At 38.4% G+C, this 21346-nt stretch overlaps 3 protein-coding genes across 4 annotated transcripts in view; 1 reads left to right on the top strand and 2 right to left on the bottom strand.

Annotated features, from left to right (window-relative positions):
• Positions 1 to 2885, bottom strand: part of LOC117429691 (homer protein homolog 2-like) — a 35780-nt gene extending 32895 nt beyond the window's left edge. Inside the window, exon 1 of one of the 2 annotated variants that reach the window (XM_058998957.1) lies at positions 2683 to 2885. In XM_058998957.1, the coding sequence (XP_058854940.1) occupies positions 2683 to 2732 (50 nt within the window). In that variant the 5' untranslated portion in view covers positions 2733 to 2885. Of the gene's footprint in view, positions 1 to 16; positions 562 to 2682 lie in introns of those variants that run through there. The other variant, XM_058998958.1, reaches the window with a different exon arrangement.
• Positions 1743 to 5086, top strand: LOC131700597 (RNA guanine-N7 methyltransferase-activating subunit-like protein). Its single transcript, XM_058998966.1, has 3 exons — positions 1743 to 1899; positions 3530 to 3700; positions 3939 to 5086. Exons 2-3 carry the CDS (start codon positions 3531 to 3533, stop codon positions 4132 to 4134), a joined length of 366 nt encoding a protein of 121 aa, XP_058854949.1. The 5' UTR covers positions 1743 to 1899; position 3530; the 3' UTR covers positions 4135 to 5086.
• Positions 5087 to 18822: 13736 nt separating this feature from the next.
• On the bottom strand, positions 18823 to 21235 carry LOC117429695 (UPF0235 protein C15orf40 homolog). Its single transcript, XM_058999183.1, has 4 exons — positions 21176 to 21235; positions 20333 to 20462; positions 19860 to 19987; positions 18823 to 19607 (listed from the first exon to the last, which is right to left on the bottom strand). The coding sequence occupies exons 1-4, from the start codon at positions 21233 to 21235 to the stop codon at positions 19512 to 19514; spliced, it is 414 nt and encodes a 137-aa protein (XP_058855166.1). The 3' UTR covers positions 18823 to 19511.
• Positions 21236 to 21346: the final 111 nt, after the last annotated feature.

Below are 21346 nucleotides of genomic sequence, written 5' to 3'. Positions count from 1 at the left end.
CCAATTTACTACTCACCCCATTTCCCGGACTTTTTGGACAAACCTCCAGTTTCCAATTTTATCCCAGAAACGAACTTTCTTCCCTTGTCCTCTTTAGACGGAGCTAAAGCAATTTGTAAACTTAACATGCAATCTTCTCCCTTTTGGTATAATTAGCTCTTCTTTTAGTCCATATCAGGCCCCAGCTTCAAGTAGCCTAGCCAGCAATACTATAGCTAGGGCTGAAATATGAGAGAGTCTGACTCACTCGACTCTCACACAGGCACCGAGAAGCTTAATATCCCCCTTTATCAAGCCTCCCCGCATCTCTCCACAGACGCGCTTTCCCAAGCCATTTTGCAATATGTTGGTTGAAGAAGACGAAAAAGTGCAGAAATGTTTTGGAGCGTTGCTAGAAACGTGCAAGCTTTTAATGAACAGTTGGTTTTATTTATCTCTCGTTAGTTAGCCTCGTTCCCTGATGTGTGTATATTAGCAGCGAAGCTCTAACTGCAGCAGCGACACTGAGCGGATGACACCTGCTTTCCATAGAAACCTCCCACATACAGCAATACTCTTCGGAGTGACACGGGACATCTCCGAGGGCTGGAGCAGAGGCACTCGACACAGAGCTGTTATATAATAGATAATATAACATACTCTGTCAGCAATACGGTGTAAGGTACATACACACACACACACACACACACACACACACACACACACACACACACACACACACACCTCTACATAATTACTGTTTTAAACACTGAGTTATTGTGCCCTGCTAAAGTACAAAGCCATAATTTAGGATATAGCTTATGCTGCAAAAGATGCAATTTAGTTTATAAAATAAAATAAACAAACAAAACTGCACACATTTATAAAAACGTTTTTTTTTTTTTTTTTAGCTACAAACACTTTGTGTGTCTTTTTTTGTATAGAATCCAAGCTTACTAAACTGAACAGTGAATACAGACCTACGTGGTACTGAATTTATATTCCCAGTTAATCAAATGCAACCCATGGCAGTGTTTCAATTGAAACACGTGTCCCCAAGCACATGAATTCTTTATGGTCATTCTCCCACATAATTCTTAAATTACTGCTTTTCATCTCACCAGAATGGCTGTATTGTTTAGACTTTAACACTGTCACAGACCTCTGCAGTAGTATGGTATTTTTCTTTGTTTTTTGCATGGAGTCTTGGTATGGAAGCTTGACATTTTATAGAGCAAAAGTGATTGATAGATATATAGTTTTAAAAAGACTAATGTTATTTAATATTGAGAAACATTTCCCCAATTTCTCCCAACCTCGATTTCTTTGATTCCAAGATTGCTACTCTTGTGCTCCAAAGTTATCTGTTTGTGATATCAGAGGTTATGTATATTATATTATTGTCAGGTCCGGCATCAGTTTAAAATCTACATTTCCCAAGTCACCAGTTTCTCAAACTCAATCAGTTTGTACGTAAAGTGCCCTTGACTTGTGCAGCTGTCCAAGCTCATATTTTGACGGTCTTGTTTGCCCTTGTGGATTTTGCGAGAAATTTGACTGGTCATATTATAATGCGATTTTTTTTTGTACATCAACTTTTATTAAGTTGGCGAAGTTGACATCACAGCTGAAATGTAATGCTCTTGAATAATTGAAACTATTGTGGTTCACATAAAAGAAAGAAAATGCCTTCAAAAGCAGATGAATACGGTAGGGTGCCAGGTACCAATAGAGACATTCACTGCGTAATGAATAAATAAACAGCGAAAGCAGCTTAGGAACGGACATTCCCCGGAACCTTGAGTTCATGCAGCACTAGAGGAAAACATACATTGTAGCACTTCATTAAACGGCTGTTTTCATAACAAGCACGGAGCTGTATTTCATCTATAAAAAGGTCGTTTTTGGACACTTTTTCAGGTAAGTAACAGAATCCAGAAATAGCGTAATAGGTGTTAAAAGTTGAGAGTTATTTAAATTGAGGAGTGTAAAAAAAATTAATAAATAAACGACAGACGCAAAAAGACATTGCTTTGCAAGTTATTTGTTGTATGGCATCCTTGTTTTTTTTTGTTGTTTTTTTATTTAAAGTGTGCACAATATTGTTTTTTTTTTACGAATTAAAAAAAAATACAATGCAAAAATAAATTCGAAACGACTGTGGTCATCTCGCGGCTAAGTCCCTATCCGGGTAAGGTTGACTTACAATAACAATAATATCGGAAGTTGCTCCACATGCTAAAATTGAAGGAGACGACTCGTAATGTTCAAACTCTTAAAATGTCCTGGTAGCCAATGCAATACACATTTGTACTCACCATTTGAGAAGGTTCGAGTACAGACTGTGGTACCGGACATTGTTCAGTTCACCCGCCGCCCCGGGCGGAAGAGCGCGATTGTCCGTGAATAACCTAACTGAATTAGCACAAACGCATGTGTCTAATCAAGTAAAGCAAGCAAGTAATAATGAGTTGAGGTGTATTGATACAAGCCAGGATAAGTTACGTAGGGTCGCGGTAACATGCATGTCATGCTGTATGTAATGTTTCACATGTGTGCTGTGTAAATAATATTAAAGTCATCCTTCATGTTGGGCTATATATTATAAGAAGGCAACCCTACACTTCCAACAATACAACTCTAATGATCATGTAATTATCGTCTGGCGCCTAGAATACTGTATCAATATTGTAACCTACTTACCTTGTGCTGCTATATTCATTCATGGATAAAAGATGAAGCGTTCCATCCATATAACTGGGGTCTTAGTTAGTGCTTTAGTCTGTTGTATTTTTTTTTGTACAGGTGTACCAAGTTGTCTGTATTACAGATTATAAATATTGCATTTGCTTTTTAAACTACAGTATTGTTAATGAGTGGCTGATTTAATCCTGGTCTGCCAGCCTTTGCCTCACTCTGGCTTTGAGCATGCATCTGTATTAATAGACTGTGACAGATTTTGCTTTGGGCGGTGTGTACAGTCAGAGGGCTGACATGCAGCACTGTACACCAAGATTATTGTGTAAATTTTCCTTGTTTTGTACTGAACCTTATAAAACATATGCCTCAATATAGTGTGGAAACCTATACATTGACTCATGAAATGACAAGCCACCAAAGACTGACCAGTTGTGGCTGCTTAAGTATTCAAGGTGTACTGGAAAAAATAATATCTGTTCCTAAATTAACTGGCTGGTAAGAGCAGGTAACCACTTTCTATAGCTACAAAATATACACATGCCAGTAATGAGTCCTATCCTATTGGCCTCATAGTTGCATTTTAAGAACTGTGGTCTAATTATGTTTTATACATTTGGAGCAAAATAAAGATACAGCATTTAACAAATGATGTGGATGATATACAACGTGAATGTGTCATGATATAATTTCTGAATTGCTCTCTACTTTCTGTCTGTAGTCTTATATATAATATACACACACACACACACACACACACACACACACACACAAGTGAATACTCCTGAAGTTTAGGGCCCCTAATGTGCAGAATCCCCAACTGTATCACCTGTTTGTCTTTTTTTAATTTCAGAATGTCTACCAGTTCAGATTCTCCAGTAAACTATGAAGATAAATTTCCCCATCCCTTTTCTGCTGAGGACAAGGAATACCAGGAATACCTCCAGCGTCCCACAGACCCTCCCCCTATTTCTGAAGAGTGGAGAGGCAGAGGAGGTGGCCACCAGAGGGGTAGAGATCACCGGTACTGATCTGTTGAATATGTTCCACAGCAGCTTGTAACTTCTAATAACCTTAAACTGCCCCCACCTCCTCCCCTTTAATGCAATGGAAATACAGTGTAAACTGTGCTTGATCTTGATACAGTTCAGATATAGGAGAGATGCAGTCAGTAAATATACCTCCAGCTCTTACTGGCTTTACAATTGAAATTGCTGTAAAATGTAAGGCACTGTGTATTTCACAGATTGTTTTTCTTGCAGGTCACATGACTACAGGCCATACAGAGGGAGAGACGGTGGGAGGAACTGGTCAAACGATAACCGATACAACCAGCAGTGGCAGGACAGGGGTTGGGGTCACAATCGCCAACACTATCAGCAACAAGGACAGTCTAGTTCTTATGGACACCAAGGATATAGTTCATACAATCAAAGACCTTCCAGCAACCGTTATTAAAGACGCTTTGCATCTGCCACATTACATGCTGTCCTACATCCTAGATAGTTTTTCTTCTTTTGTGTTAAGTGAAAATGGTTGCAAGGAGATTCTTTTTTTCTGTCTGTGCTTAATACAGAGATTTAGCTTATTTTTGACTGAAGGCTATGTTTGAACCTTTTAAGTTTTTGCAGTATTGTTACAGTAGGGATACATTTGGCTTCATAGAGGAGCTGTAGTGGGAGGACAAGGTTGCCTGACTAGATGTTTTGCTAAAAGGGTGGAGTGGGGAGGAGTCAGGTCAGAAAGCTGTATGTTCAGTTACTGTTTTTTTTTTTTTTTTTTTTTGGTCAGGTTTTTCAATACAAGCCTTTGGTTCAAGTTCTGCAACCTTAATTAGTTCTGCAGCAACAAAGTGAACCTCTTCTTGTTGTCTTCCTAGCTAAAAGTATGATTTGCATAATTGTAATACCAATCCCCCCCCCCCCCCCCTGTAGATTGATATCCATAAGTAATGAACTTTGGAATATATTTTCCAAAAGGTTTTCCTCCATTCTTTTGAAAAGAGAAAAAATCAAGTTAGTGTTACAAAATGAAACGCAAAACACTGAGAATGCTTAAGGGAACTTGAAACCTATTAGTTATTTTGTGTATAGTTTTGTAAAATTAACAGGTGTTTTACCTGTTCAAAACAAGCAAAAAAAAGTTTATTAAACTCTTTGAAAATATGGCCTATTGTGTATTGAAAATGTACAAAATGGGAAATGTTTCATTAAGTTGTGGACAAGTGTGTTTGTTAATTGTTTTGTTTGTTTTCAGGATGAAATATTGAATTATATGCTGTTCACATTGTATAGAATTATGTGATGTGTTAAAAAGAAGGCCTATTAAAATGCATTTAACTTGTATATGTATACATTGAGACACTGTCAGGAATGGCAATTTAATGAAACATTAAATCTTTGAAAAATGACTGGCTGTAGAATTATGTTAAATACAAATTGAAAAATATTACGCCACTTAAGAAATTGGGTTACATTTAAATTCTAGCATTCATGTAAAATAAGTAAATGAATACCCTTGCCTAGTACGGTGCTAATCAAACAGTGGCCTATCATGATGTTATCATACATATATAAATGCCATAGTTCATATTGCCATCTGGTTGAAATCTATGGGAATGTCCAGAACTAATTGTAGGCAAAAAATTCTGCGAATATTCTGATTTTAAGAGGGAGTGTTCCATTACTGAATACCTTTCTTAGGAAAGACAGTCGTACACATTCTGGACGCCTGGCTTGCATTTTTCCAAAGCACTACATTTTCAGCCTCTGCAGATTTTTGGAAATGGCGTTTCATTAAACAGGTCCTCCCTTGAGCATGAAATAAGTGAAGTGCCCCATCGCAGCCTGCACACAGGTATAAGTAATTACTTTCTCTACTTGGTTTGGCAGCCACTGTCAGAGCCAGCACTGTGCTGGAGTGGCTCACAGTAACTCGTCTCATAGAACAACATTGGTGGAATGAGAAGTTAAACTGGCAACTTCTGCCTGGAAAATCGAGCCCTGTGCCCAATAAGAGTGTGTCTCCTATGACTGCAGCCTGGATCACCCCTCCTTATGATACGGCCACCTGTAGAGAACAAGTACAAAACTACAGTATATGGTATTAGCAGAGCTTTAAATTGTGTAATTTGTGGATAAAAACATTCTGAAGCAAAATGCCAAAAAATGGAGAACCGTCTCTTGAAATGTATACTTTATTTAACCAAGTTTCGTTTCCAACATTGTGCCATTAGCCTGTGTGGTAAATATTCATGAATAAAGAACTGTGGGTCAGATTTTCCTATTCCCTGGCGTGGAATTAACAAGCTTGTTTTACTTTAGTAAAATTATCTGAGAAACATTTTTGGTCTTAAGAACATTCTAACTTCCTCTGTTGATTAGTCTGAACATACAATTGATAAATATGGGACCACGTCATGTTTATCGTATATGTTTCTGTAAGTGTATTTGACCATAAAAAGCCACCAGCATCTGCTAACAAAAGTTGCCTTCAGAAGACCACAGCATTCAAACTTCTTACCCGAGTGCAACACTAAAACGTTCTCGTCTCCGGCAGTAGTGATGAGCATGTTTTTATGGAGGGAGACAGAGAGAATTGTAGCCTCAAGCATGTTTGATTAAATGAGAAATGGTGTTACAACACTCTGGCCAAACATAGACGGTTCCATTTGAATCGCCTAAAATAAATTAAAAAAAACAAAGCATTTATTAAAAGTATTTTTGTGTATTTTCTGAAAACAATGTGGATTTATATACCTGCGCATAATCTTACTAACCTGTAATGAGATCCCCCCTGCTGTTATAGCTCAAGCAAGTAATATATGTAGGTCTTAACCTTCTCTGCTTTCTGATTCTGTACAATCCTCCCAGTCTCTCTTTCAATTCTCCACCATACCAGATGTTCTTCTCCAGCGGTTACCAAACATTCTTGGTTGTTCACCCCCAAATCGTACATTGGTAATCTTTTTTCACATTTGACTAACATACTAACTGTAGTTGTCAGCTACTAAAAGGTTCTGAGCGTAAGAAAAGCCTCCACAGACAGCTGAGGTAGTAAAGGCATTCACTCCAATCACATGCAAGGCCCTTAAGGTTCGCGAGTGCCAGAATCTGATGTGTACCTGTCACCCCTTCTCTTTTGCTTTGCCCTGTTGCAACCACTTTCCCATTAGGATGCACAGCGAGGATAGGAGGAAAATAAAGCAAAAGCTTAGATGAGGTGCACATCTTCAAAGCAGAGTTAGTTAACTGGTGCTTGGATTAATATACAGTCATGTCCATTTAGGACAATCACTGATTTATTGTGATCCTCCACATAGCATCCTAGCACAAAGGTCTGAGTCACTCGTGCCGATTGCTGTCAATATCATTCCTCTCATCTTCCAAGGCACTTGCCTGCTGACTGACATTTAAATGTGAATGACTGAGGTGTCACATGGACTCACAGCTGAAACAAGCGTTGCAACTTTCTGCAGCGGTATTATATTGAGACATTCGTTCATCTAAGCACACCCTATCTGCAGATCAACATCCCTGGTGTTATCGCAGCAGTTTTACAACACACAAAGTCAACCTCATAGGAATATGAAGAGAAGTTAGCAAAATAACAACTTGTGATCTTAGCTGTATGTTCACAGTAATGTTTCTGGGTCCTTTGTGCAGTGTTGTAAACGACGCCTATGCAGCTAATAAAGTACACCAGCTCACCAGCCTTGGTGGGAAAGCTATTATTACGATAATCAATTCCACTGTAACCGTATGTGCAGAGAGAGATAGAGCAGCATTAGGATAGTTCAGGGCTGCAACACTATTTTTCTGTGGCTAAATACTATTGACAGTACCTGTCTACAGTATATACTGGAAGATTACTGTGAATCCAGTTTGCACATGCAGTGTTTTTGTTTGCATTTTTCAGTAGGCAGGAGGATATTCTTATACAATTAATCAGCATTGGTTATCTGAAAGGGGTTTACTGTATGCATTAACTATGCATGTAATCATATATATATATATATATATATATATATATATATATATATATATATATATATATATATATTATACAATATATTATACAAAATACAGGCACATGTATATTTCCATTTCAATGTTCACTGTGGCAGAATAAAATAATAAAGAATATATCTAGCGTCTGGATTTAATGTGGGTGGGTTCTGCTGTGTGGGTGAAAAGAGACAAGTAAAATAAAATAACTGCACTAATGCTTGTATTTAAAAAAAGCATTTAAAAGTAGGTGATCTCCAAACTCTCAAAGCAGTTTTGCATGCCTCATGCATTTGTCGGGTGCAGAATATTAACAGTCCAGCTGCAGTTTCGAATGTGGGGGTGCTTTGGGCCAGGGCCCTGGGTGCTGGAACTGCTCCAGGATGTAATAGGTTAACGCTTCCACTGCCTCTACTCCAGAGTAATCAACAGTGAAGAACGAGAAGGGAGTGCGGTATTCAGTGACGCTCACGCTCAGCATGCCTGCTGCAGTCGCCACAATTATCAATTTAAATGAAATGAACTTTCTTAACAGTGTGCTCAAGGAAATGCAGACAGATTTATACTGATCGCGAACGTTAGCCAGAGCAGCAGCAGAAACTTATAACAACAACATGCTTCTCTCTGCTCCACTGCCACCACAAGATTGCAAAATTAGCAAAGGCAATATTTGAAATCCATCTAAAACTGAAAAGCACTGTTTTAAAGCTTCTGGCTTTAGTGGTTTTGTTATTCAAGAAATCATATCTGGTAATCGCTGACGAGAGATTGCTCATTTCCATTTCAAATACAGTCCCGCCTACACTAGCACTTTGGAATGACGGTTTTATTCTATAATTTCCACTGTAAGGTTCTTTTATGTCTGGTTTAAATCTACATACTATAGTTGTCTTTTCTATGTAGGCCATATATTGAGGAATACATACAATTCAAACCAGAACTGAATAAAAGTATGGTTTTCAATGATGTCTTTTTTTTCTTATATATATGAAATCCCTGAATGATTGGGTGTGTTGGATGGATATTTGTTTCTCTGAAAGCTTACAACTCTTGTACAATACTTTATTTAGAAATGTGTATGCGCCCTCACAATGGCAGATTCTTTCAACAAACAATCCCCCAAAACACTGAACACACCCACCCACTGGCTATTAACAGACCTATGAGCATAATCATTTGAGAGTGTAAGGCAAACGCTCCTCCAGTTTTTACCGACAGCATTTGGATGTTGTAGCTAGCTATCACCTGCCCCGTTAATGACCTTACTGGCAATGGTATCCTGGTAAACATGTTTGAAATAAAAGACTAAATCAATACAATTGAACATGACTTCCAGGGCTAGTGTGTAATCGTGAATATCTTGAGCTGTTCTCAGTGCTCAAGAAACATGGCTTCAGATCAACGAACAATCTACAAACTACAAACAGATGACATGGCATTTCTTCTGCTCTTTCAAAACCTGTGCAGCAGCAACCAACCCACAGCACTGTCAGGTGTTTTAACAACAGCAGTACAGTGCATGTGACCTTTGCGTTATTAACCTTTGTATTTGAAGCTGGTATATACTGAATCTACGTCGTAGCTGAACAAATTACAATTTGAACAAAGCCGGACGGTTCTATAGTCTTCCAAATGGCAGTTTTTAAAAACGTGGGGGGTGGGGGAAATGAATGACTTTGAGTCCGAATCCTCAATGTCAAGCCCCGTCATCTGTCACTGTCCATGTTGCTTTTGATTCAGTATACAGTAACATGACAAACCTAAAGCTCATTTCACTTCTGACCTCCTCCCCACAGCCCTGAAGCAGAGGATGACCTATATCTGATGTCACACAAGTGGCTCACCAGACTGGCTAAGCTGCAAGCATGTGTCTGCATTTTGAATGAAAAATAAATAAATAAACCTTTGTCAAGGGAAAGTGTGTTTGAAAACAAACAGTGGAGGCACTTAAAGGATTTTGATGCCATGGCAACTACACACCTACTTAATTCTATTCAAATCCATTAGTGTGTTTGTGATGTCACTACATAGTTAATGATGTAACAATCTACTGTTTCTTTCTATTTAAACCTTCAGGCATCCTGGTATTGAGTCTATTTATACATTTATTTTCCTGTATCATTTCTGCACATAGGCATGTACAGTAAAATGATTTACCATACACTATATTTAGTTCACGACACAACGTATTTGAAAGCGCAATCACAGTACAGTTTGCAATCTTGGCTTTTTGATTTTATATTTCAAGCCGGCAAGTTTATTTTATTTATTAATTATTTTATTTCAATATATGACGACTATCCAGGATTTATGCTTTTGTGATGTAAGATCTTTCTAGTTTTCTAGTGGCTCCCAGGGGGTACTAATATTACATAATGTTACAAATAGTAAATATCCCCAAAAAAGAATTCTCTGCTACCTCTAATTGTCTTGCTTTTATTCTTCAGCCTTGCATAGACTCTATTCGGTTTATACCTCACACCACTTTACAGTCACCCAGTGGCATGTTTTGGAGAAGTAATTCAGTGATAATGCTGGAAATTAAAGGAGATCAGTTATAATTCCCGTTACTTTTTTTCAGTTTTTTTGTAATATAACAGAAAACCATAAGACCTGTAATAAAAACATCACCACATTCACGACGGCAGCATTATTCACAGTAAGACATCTAAAAACACTAGGTTTGTCAACCTCCATTCCCCTGTTAACCTGCTAATGAACCGCATCCCTTTCATAAGAGGATAAACTGGCTCATTACAAAGGACAAATTGAAAGTGACATTTAATAAACTGTGCCAGAGAGAGAGGGGGGGGGTATCGGGTACCGAGTACAAGAAAGCCTTCAAGTCGAACACCAATTCATCTGCACAGTTCATTAACAGCAGTGCAATCAATTGGATTCCTCTGGTATTGTGCTCCTGCTACACTCGGGTGAATATAAATCTGCAGTGCCCCGCTGGCTGCTCTGAGTGCCCCCCGCTGTCCAGTTCAGTTCTGTGTGGCTCGTCTGAGTCAGCTCCACATCCTGCACTCTCTACTCTGTCAGCCTGGTACTCCCTACCAAAGCTGCCTTCAGGGAGCTGAAGAATCCAAAACCCTTTAATCTGTTTTTGGTACTAGAAACTGAATCTAAATCTAGAAAGTGGGAAAAAAAACCCACACACAACGCAAGTAAAACCTCAAACGTGGGGCTCCAGTGATTAAATATAGTCGCTGTTGAGTTTAGGTTTTTTCTTTTCTTCTTTTGTGTTGTTACATTGTACAGGGAAGGAAATAAGACTCCCACTGCATAGCCGTTTGATCAATTCCTGGTTTTACTATGAGTTTAAAAACACACACCTGAGCTTGATACCTGTACACTGTGGCTAATCAGGCACATATTAATACTTGGAATGGATTAAATTGCTGTGCAATAGGAGTCTTATTTCCGTCTCTGGAGTACTGTATTTTTTAATACATAATTATCCTGATGAGTAAAGATGCCGTACTGTACATTATTATAAAGACCCAGAACACAGTAGTCAAACCGAACAAACTAGGTTGCTATTATCAATTGGTTTAAATCTATTTGCCCAAAATAGAATGTAGGCAACAACCTTCCTTTCTAACGAAGCCCTTGGTTTCCCAATGTCTATCGACTTTACAAGAACACTTGTAGAGCAGCTGCATTCTCTAGCAAAAGAGGCATTGCAGGAAACGCTTGGAACCTGTTATTAAGTTATTTCTGGTAACTTTATAAAAAATGTCACACGGCACCATTGTACTAATCCCAGCCCATCCAAAAAAACAAAGAAACTGTACAGCATAAGAAAAAGAAAGAAGAGGTGTGAAATAAAGCCAACCCTTTCATGTATATTTAATGCAGACAGCTGTCAGTAAAAAAATAAAGAAATAAAAGGTAAAAAGTAGCATTTGTGAATACCAATGTGAAACATCTCCACCTGGATTACTGAGTAAGCACATAAATCACAGCGTTTCCAATAAAGCGCTCCACGCACTTCCGTAGTAAAATGTTCATTCATATTTCAAGAGCTCCGTGAAAGGTTAACAGCTTTTTACTTCCCTTTAAGGGTGTTATACAACGAAGCAGTCCTGAAGGCCAGGATCATTAAAACATCTCATATAATTATATTACTGTGTCCCGCTGGTAATTATTGTACACAGACGTCTACGTGAATCATAGCTATGTTAGGTATTTGCTTCACTAAGGGGTCATTACTTTAAAGTAAGCTTCAAGTACATATTTTTATATACATAACAACATTAAAAACATACCTGTGAAGGTACACAAGGAATTGAGTGACTCACAGGGAAACTGACAATTTGGACGACCAGATCCAGCCTGTCAGTAAATTTTAAATCCTGTTCCGTGCACCGCATTGCAAAAACAAGAAAGCTTGCATCATTTTATTTGTGGTACACATATGTCCCTTGTTTGCATTGGTTTTCACTAGTTCTAGCTATACAGTAGGGTAATAAAAACATGCACCGGGAAGTTTGCAAGTGCATTAACATCAGATATCCTGATCAATCCTGTTCTGCCATCTTTTGAAACTGAACTGTTGGTTGGGAGTCTTGTATTCGTGAAGCCCGGGAGCCGACTCGAATAGAGACTGCAAACCCGGATAGATGAACCCCCAGTACAGTACACATGCCCTGCTTTTTAAAAGTGCCCTAACCCTGTTTCTGTAGTGTGCTCTTGTTGTCTCTCCTGAGCAAACACAATTTAGTCAGAAAAGACAAAGCATTGTTGAGCTGCTCAAACCTATATGCAGTGGCCATACACCACCCAAAGAGTTCAATCTCCCGCTCAAACAGCGATGCCAGGATATGAAATCAAGCACAGTGAGGCCTTATCACTCGCTGTTCTGAAGCGGCTGGCGCTCACAAACAAGCTTGTGCAATTTCATTGCTGCTTCTCCAACCAGAGATATCTCTGTGAATGGCATTAGAAATGAAAACAACGCAATTAAATATGTCTTAAACATGTAGCAGCTGTTTTAATCCAGAGCCAATTCAAGGCTAAGCTGCTAAACGGCTAACTTCTTGTAACAAAGAATTTAGGCATATTTGTAAGTCAATTCATTTCCCCTCCGAGGTGCATTTTACCAGTTTGCAGTCAGAATTTCCTCTCGCATAAAAGGTGGTGCATTTTTGCATTTCTGTGGACCTTAAAAAACCAATTGAAGTGTGCACATCTGTACCAGACAGGTTGTATAAAACGTACAATTACAAAGTTTTTGAAGACAGCTCAGCAATTCGACAGCTCAATTTAAGTGCACAGTGCATCTCATCAAAGCAGGATTTTTTCTGTCTATCTGGACTGATGGAAGTCACTTAATTCCCTGTCCTCAGTGCTACAGTAGAGGATTACCAAATTATCTGCACATTCTGCAGCAGCATTCCCACAGACTGTTATCAGAGCCCTACATACAGTAGGTTTTCAACTTGGACAGGCTCCAGAGCTCAAGCTTACAGCAAGGCAGGCAGCTAAAGTTTGACTAATCAGAGCCAGTTTGGAAGTTATTTTGTAGTTGTGAAACAGCTGCAGCAGCTAAAATGAAAGCATGTCTTCAAAGCATTAACCTGAATATTCAAACTACTCTGGCAGAGGTCTGAGGTATGATACAAATTATTGCGAGGGACTGAGAAACATGGAATAAGAGGTACCACGGATAGGACAGTTTTTAAGTGGATTCAGTACACAGAAACAGACAAAGATTACAAGCGAAGACTAAAGAATACATCACTGTGTAGATTCAATTTAGTGACTTTGCAAATACACAGGAGGGCATTATTTTAATGAATATAGGTTAAGCTGGGCACCTCATGAAGCAAACCCTTTCAGCTGAACAACTGGAACCATTACAGTAGTAATTAGTTGCATGACCAATTTGAAATGAGAAACGCAGGCTACGGTCCATTGAATTTCAGACGGCTTACACTATTTGTAGAAGAACAAAAACATTTAGCCTTGATGAACCTATTAATCACATAACAGAATCTGTGTCAGCTGCACAATGGGGAGTTTTCAGTCTGGGGTCACCTTGTTGATGGGGTTAACCACCCTCTTCCACACAGTCATTGTAGTCTGGGTGCTGTAGAGCCCCCAGGGATAGGGAAGCAATTATATTTGCAAATTAACATTAGCTGGTAAAACATACCAATGGACTTTGCAGATAAAAACCTAATAGCCGATTGACTTTTCTCTGTCAACTGCAGGTCTTTAACCAAAAAGGCTGTCAAAACAAACAAAAAATAACATGAGAGCAGGGATAGAAACAAGACTCCCACTGCATAGCAGTTTGATCCATTCCTGGTTTTACTATGAGTTTAATAAAAACGCACCAGAGCGTGTAACCTATGCACTGCGGCTAATCAAGTTCATAGTAAAACCTGGAAAGGGTCAAATTGCTATACAATCTGAGTCTTGAAAAATACTATTCCCTAACAATGGCCTCTGTGATTGCAGCAAGAAGGAGACCTTGTCCAGCAAGAGCGAGTGATTTGTAGGATGAGAAGAGAAAGGGTATTTCCTATTTTAATGAAGACCAAATTAATCACAGGTACAGGCTCGTTAGCCACATGATTCTTGAGCTGCTGTCTGATTTAAAAGATGACCTGGAGCCTGTCACTCAGAGAAGCCATTATCCCTGCAGTGGTCACACTATTGTCCACCCCTCATTGTCTTGCCTCTGGGTCCTTTCAGGGGACTGCACAATTGTTGCTGGCATTTCCTAGTCCACTTTTTATCATGAGTTAAAGTAAAAAGAAAGTGCACTAGGTATTAATTTGATGAGTACTGTATACTGTATAGGCCTACTTTGCAGATGTATATTTTTACATAATGTAATGTGTAGCCTACCCAAAACACATTAGTGTTATTTCAGCGCAATGATTTATACATTTAAAATACATTGAGCATCCTAAAATACTTAGACAAAACCCATTACAAGGTGTGACACCTCGTCCCACAAAATGACTGCGCAGATGCCTCACGTAAGCAAGCAGGCAACTCATTCAGTTAGTTCCTCTTACAGCACGATATTGAGATCTCGCTGGGGTGTTTGTCATGGTAATCATTCATTTCCTAAGCCTCCTTGTATGAGGCGCAGCAGATCTGAAGCCCTGTCCTGCACACATGACCACTTCAGTTCTGGAGGTTTTTCTCACAGTAGAACAGGCTCACCCAGTACAAGCACAGCTGTGTGGAGTGCAGGGAGAGTCAAGTCATCAGTAGGTTGTGCTCACTTTCTGATCTTGGCGTCCCCATTCAACCCTCCAGTATGAGTAAGAGGAGTGTCCATTCGTGGTCATGGAGGGTAATTCCACTCCAGTTTAAACAGGGAAACTAGTAGAATGACCAGCTTCAGGTTCTGCAAGGCAGTTTAATTGGTTCACTTAAACAATTACAACAGGGTTGGAACAAAGACCAAGTGGAAGGGCGTTCTTCAGCCACCCCGTGCTATGGAACGACACACACCCCTCCTCAGTCCTTGGGTCACACAATGAGGTCACGCTCAGATTGGGCACTTATTAACTCTGCTATAGCACCAGAATCATAACAGGAACTGCAAATAAGATATTAGATTTCAAGAGAAATATTTAGCTGGGGAATACATCAGTAGTGTTGCTCATACTTAATCATGAAGCAGAGTGATGACTAATTATTTTAATAACTTTAAATTGAAGGATACATTTTCAGGATGATGATAATTATAAGAAGAATGTTTAGAATGGATGAATGCATAGTATCACCATTACGTTTTACTTCAGTGTCGTGCAACACAAAGCTTTGCAACTCTTGTGGGAAAATCCAACTTTTTAATTTCCTTTTGCTGTGACTGGCAGCCATTAAACCATTAAAATTGGTTCTCAAGTCTGTTCCGTTTCTGATTATAGCAGATTTTAAAACCTATTAGACAAGGACAGCTGTAATCAGTTTTTCTACTGTCACATCTGCATGTTTGGTGCTTTAGGAGTTTTGAAAGATCTGCTTTTTTATTTTCCATCCTGACAGTTTCTTGTTCAGCTGCATGTTTTAAAACAGCATTTTTCTTTAAAATACAAAGCCCAGTACTGTGCAACTCAAATTCATTTCCATCATTTCTGATTTCTTGTTTTCAGTTTCTTGTTCAGATGCATTTTAATATATGCATTTTTTTAAACACATGTAAAATGTATAATATAAAGAACAAACATATTTCTGAAATATACAGAATAAATGACACCACTTAGAACCTATGAAGATGTGACCAACACGAGTAAACACACAGTCTGGTGTTTGTATTCTTATAGTATTATGGTTAAAATGGTTAAATGATATCATACAGTAGCTCTTCAATGCAGAGCATGAAGGAAGCATTTGATCACATTCCATCATTCGCAGTTCAATGAGCATGGCTTATAGAAGCTAGCACAAAAATATCAAATTTTAAACTAACTATTCAGTATTATGTCACTAAGAACCATATGAAAACGTCTTCCTTAGACTAAATATGAATTATTGCTAAAAAAAATAATCCAGCTCATTAGATGTAACTGCTCTCTGTGGGTGTTGAAAAATAAAAATAAAAAATCTTTCCAGAGTTTTTCATTTTTTATTGTTTTTCATTTTTTTATTTTCATGTGGTGATAGCGCTGTGCTTGACATTTATGGACCTGCTCACCTAGGGGGTTGGGGACGGGGGACTGTGACTGCAGCTGTTCAGGGACATTAATGTCAGTGCAGCCCTGCTGAATAGTCTTGCTTGCATCAGGAGCGGGCTCTGCACAGCGTTCCAGTGTCCCTCTAGCTCCCTCTAGGGCAGCAGCAAGGAAATGCAGAAAGTCAGGCCAGCTGCAACAGGAGCACAGAAACAAATTCAGCAACAGCAAAATTAGTAAATTGAGTGTAAAAGTATTGCTTTCCTTATTTATGTTGTTAAAAATATATATATACACATTTACCTTCTTTTTGGACGTTGAGTTTTGCTCGTTTTCTCCTTCTTTTATTCTGTCACACAGTTCTTCAATTTCAAACTCCAGGTCTTGGTTCAAAAAGATTCTCTCAAGTTCCTGAACCGCTGCATCAACAACGCTGAACTGCTTCTTTATTAACGCTGAATCAGTGCTGTGGCCTTTAGCCTCTGAACACTACCTGTAACACAGTGCTGTACGTCATTCATTCATAACTATACAACACGTGCACAGATTACAGCCCACTGAATCCTTGTCAGGTGGTCTCGAAGTATACTGGTAGTTTGGCTTGGATCCATTCCATCCACGAACTCTGTTTCAGCCATTCTAGAGAGCTCATGTCAAATGGACATTGAGACTCTATGAACATCACTGATGTTACTGAAGCACCTGCAGGGTTGTAATCACTTATCAGTGTCATGTTTTTTCGTCGTTGTCATTCTCTTAATGATGGTAGCCAACAGCAGGGGGGCAAAAGGATCGGGGAAAAAAGGCTGTAAAGAAGAATAATGAATACGTTTAAGCCTTCCCATTTTGCAGACCCATAGCCACATAGAGGAGACTTTTTAAGTGATAACATTAAACCACTGGATGAATGTTAAGGTTTAACATTTTCCACTGAAATTATTGCCAGTTAAGATCTACTTGACTTTCTCCAGCTCCCTTGGCTAGTATAACTGATATTCCTCAGCAGCAATCAATTGTAGAGCAATCACAAATACAAAAGAGTTTTCTTTTTGTTCTGGCCTGAACTGGCCCCGGCCCTTACTGGACTGCATCGTTTTCTAATCATTTTTTCAGATACTGTATGCTGTTACCAGTTCAGTTATTTAGAAGTCAAGATATAAAATTTGTGTGTTGTCTGAGTCTTGAGAGTGCTCCGCTCCAGGTTAGCTCTGTCAAAATTGTTTTTCTATTGGGACTTGTTGGTCTTGTTTTAACCAAAGACCTGCAATTTAGATAATAAAGTAGATCCATTGGAAACATCTTCCACAACACTGTCAACAGAGTGTAGGGTTTGCCATGAGATGATTCCACGGGATGAGTGAGGAATGAACTCATTAGGGATGCGTGGCCTTTTATCCTACAGGAAGGTAAGTGATACATACCTGCAGGTGGAAAGTCTGCTCTCCAGAACGGCCCGCAGAATCATCACCCGTCAGACTCTTCCTTATGGATTAGCTCTATGTCGGATCTGCTGGTTTTCTGCATCTTTATCTTCAATTGTGAAATCTAGTTTTATACAAACTGAACCCTGTCAACTTGCTTAATTACTGTAGAGGAAATGGGAGCTGCTATCTTTCAATTTGCAGTCACTGCTTTCAAATATTGATAAACATAATAAAAAGCAATCATAATGCACAGTAAGCCAAGGTCTTTTTTTCATTTTCTTTCATGTTGTGAATTATTAAAGGCATTTAAAATGACATATATGATTATTTTAATTAAATGAAACATTTGTAAATACATTATAATGTATTTCAAATATTCAACCAAGATGAAGCTTTTTTACTCTAAATCATGTCCAGTAAAAAGGCAATATTTTTCCAGTATAATCTTGAAAAAGATGTCCAGTTCAATTTATTTGTTAATAATGTGATAGAAATAGCAAGTATTTATTGATTCAAAACACAAGTACACAGTCTATATTTTTATTTTATATACCACTGGTACTGTGCATAAAAAAATACAGGAATGAAATGAAATGCGACATAAAGAATTGAAGACTTACCGGTTGTTAGCAATGCCCTGAGGTACAGGGAGGGTGGATGTCTGAAACACACCTGAGCTGAGGTCCAAGAGCTTTTGAATCAGTTTAAGTATATATATATATATATGTGTGGAGTAGTGGTTAGGGCTCTGGACTCTTGACCGGAGGGTCGTGGGTTCAATCCCCAGTGGGGGACACTGCTGCTGTACCCTTGAGCAAGGTACTTTACCTAGATTGCTCCAGTAAAAACCCAACTGTATAAATGGGTAATTGTATGTAAAAATAATGTGATATCTGTATAATGTATAATGTGATATCTTGTAACAATTGTAAGTCGCCCTGGATAAGGGCGTCTGCTAAGAAATAAATAATAATATATATATATATATATATATATTTGTGGACGTCACTTACGTGCAGTGACAAATTAAATATAAAATATTTTCTTATTGAACAAAAACTACAAAATGCATAACAAGTTAGCAATATCTTTATTTTGAATATGTGAATAAATGGGCAACACAGAAGTAACTAGTTTGCTTTGCTGGATATGGTTAAAATCACTGGAATGATCTGAGCTGTGAAACAGATCCATGCTCCATCTAACAGCACATAAGAATATGCAAGTCTAGTTTCAATTGTCATGTGCTATAAGAAACTCACATGCTGATTTTTATCCAGGCAGGTTCATATAAAAAAAAAACCCTCTAGCTAAGGACTTTGATATAAGCACGACCATTGATATTAATGAAACAGCTTTAAACAACATATAACATTACTTAATGAACCCAGTGCAAATATTACTGTGTGTATGAACCCCCGAGTTATCTCTGATCCTTTAAAATCCAGATCCCTTTGAAGATTTTACACATCTAATTGCAGGTCCCAAATATTACAATACTCCAGTAACTTGCTTTATGTATTTCGCTGCGTGTATTCATCTTTTCCCTTTTCATCAGCTCTTTACTTACAATACTAAAATGATTTAATGATGAGGAAGGTCATTTCTCAAGGGTCAGAGGGACTGTATGAATGGTTAGTGTATCACTCATCCAGTTCATTCTATCTTCCGACACTCTGTTCCGTTTCCATGGATACAGTTTTTTGCCCAGCTGGCAGGTCAACCAATCTGAAATGTGGCATGATCGCCCTCTAATCCTCTTAGCTGTTGGCAGCTTCCTTTTTCAGTCTCTCCAGAACCTCTTCTGGACTTACAGACGCTGAAAGCTTCACTATCTTCTCTCGAGATTTACAGCCCTGTTTTCAAAGGAGAACAATTAAATGCAATTGGTATTTTTGCTCATGCGTAAAATGAGAATGCATGCACTGTTAGCAATTTACAAAAAATTATCTTTTTCAAGAAAGTCCATCCACCCAAACAGTTTCCCTTTGAGGTTCAGAAGGTTTATTTAATATGAACAGTCAACACTGAACACTACTTGCACTTCCAAGTGTTTCCTGAGTTGCAGACACCTGCAGGGGTCCTTAAGATGAACATTCGCAGCGCACCTTATCCAGGGTTACTTGACTTTTCTTCAGTTCCAGGACCTTGGAGAGATACCAAACAAGTTCTGCATTGGCTTCCCCGTCTGAGGGAGGTGCTGCTATGGCGACACCAACTGCTTCTGTTGATACATCTAAACAAAAGCAAAATAAACACAAATACAACCACGGAGCCATGCAAATGCTTTATACATTTAAAGACCAGTCTTTATTTTCCTGCTTGAAATGTATTAATAGGAAGTGTTTTTTTTCTCTTTTACTTATAACGTAATTTGACCAGGTAGGAGGTTTATTTCAATGTTTACCAAATGACAGTGCTGCTTTCTTACAGATAATAAAAATAGAAATTCATTATTTCTGTATTTAATTCAATATGAAAACGAGAAACACATCTTTGTCCCAGAAATGACTATATTTGCACAAACTATTTTTTTTATATTCCACGTTAAACGAAGGCAAACCTGTACTGTTAACCACACCTGTAATGGCGTTTTGTTTGGCCCCAGGTTTGGCATGTATGATGATGGTCAGGCAGCCTGTTTTATCACGTGACACTGGACCTGTGGGAACTTCAGGGGATAGTGGTGTATCCTTGCTCTGACACTTTTTCTGGAAGGCAAATTTTGAAAGTACGTTAGATATTATTACAGGTACACACCAATTGATAGTGCTGTGTGGATCAAAATATGATGAATTCCACTTTGACGTGACTACATCGTTAAATAATATAATACAATATCGAACTCTTCTATTGAATATTGTGTATCTGGTTATGGTCAGTGCAGGTCATTTGTTCAGTGTATATTACAGTACGGTATGTACATGTTGCTGCCCCCATTAGTTCAAAATTAGAACTGTCATAAAATATCGACTATTTTTTTTTTTTTTTTTACAACAAAAAAAATATTATACAGGTAATTATTTGACAAAGGTTAATTAAGTAGCCGAACAGGATATTGTTTCCCCTACCGTTTTGTTATCTTTTTTTGGCATTGTGTTAGCCCTAGAGGAGTAGTTTCGTATGTGTTTGATTTTGCGGGGTGATGAGAAAGCCCTCTCGTTACAGTGCTTGTAGGGCGGTTCCAGTTGTAGGAAAGTGCGGTATGGTTGGAGGCCGCCTCTTTTTATTCTTAAAAATGACCTAACTAAAACGTTACAACAGATTTGAATAAATCTAGTTAATAAACGCGAATGACTCATTTAAAACGCGGTTTGTTTTGCACTCATCAAGTCAGTAGCAAAGTCAACCCAAAACAAATTAAAACACTGTTTTTAAAATCGCTCTACCAAACCAAAACAGTTTCCTGCATCTCTTCACGAACCAGTTTATTCACACTGCGCCTGCGTGATGCCCCCACTGGTGATTCAATGTGTGTGCACATGTGCTGCACTATACACCTTTGAAAACAACGCCTTACCCTAAAAAATAAAAGCAATATTTTGATCTGGTGCTTTTTGCATTACCTTGAAATTTAAAGGAAAAAAATTAGCTT

This window comes from Acipenser ruthenus, chromosome 24 (genome assembly GCF_902713425.1).
Source record: "Acipenser ruthenus chromosome 24, fAciRut3.2 maternal haplotype, whole genome shotgun sequence".
Classification (NCBI taxonomy): domain Eukaryota; kingdom Metazoa; phylum Chordata; class Actinopteri; order Acipenseriformes; family Acipenseridae; genus Acipenser; species Acipenser ruthenus.
This window is presented reverse-complemented; position numbering and strand designations above follow the sequence as displayed.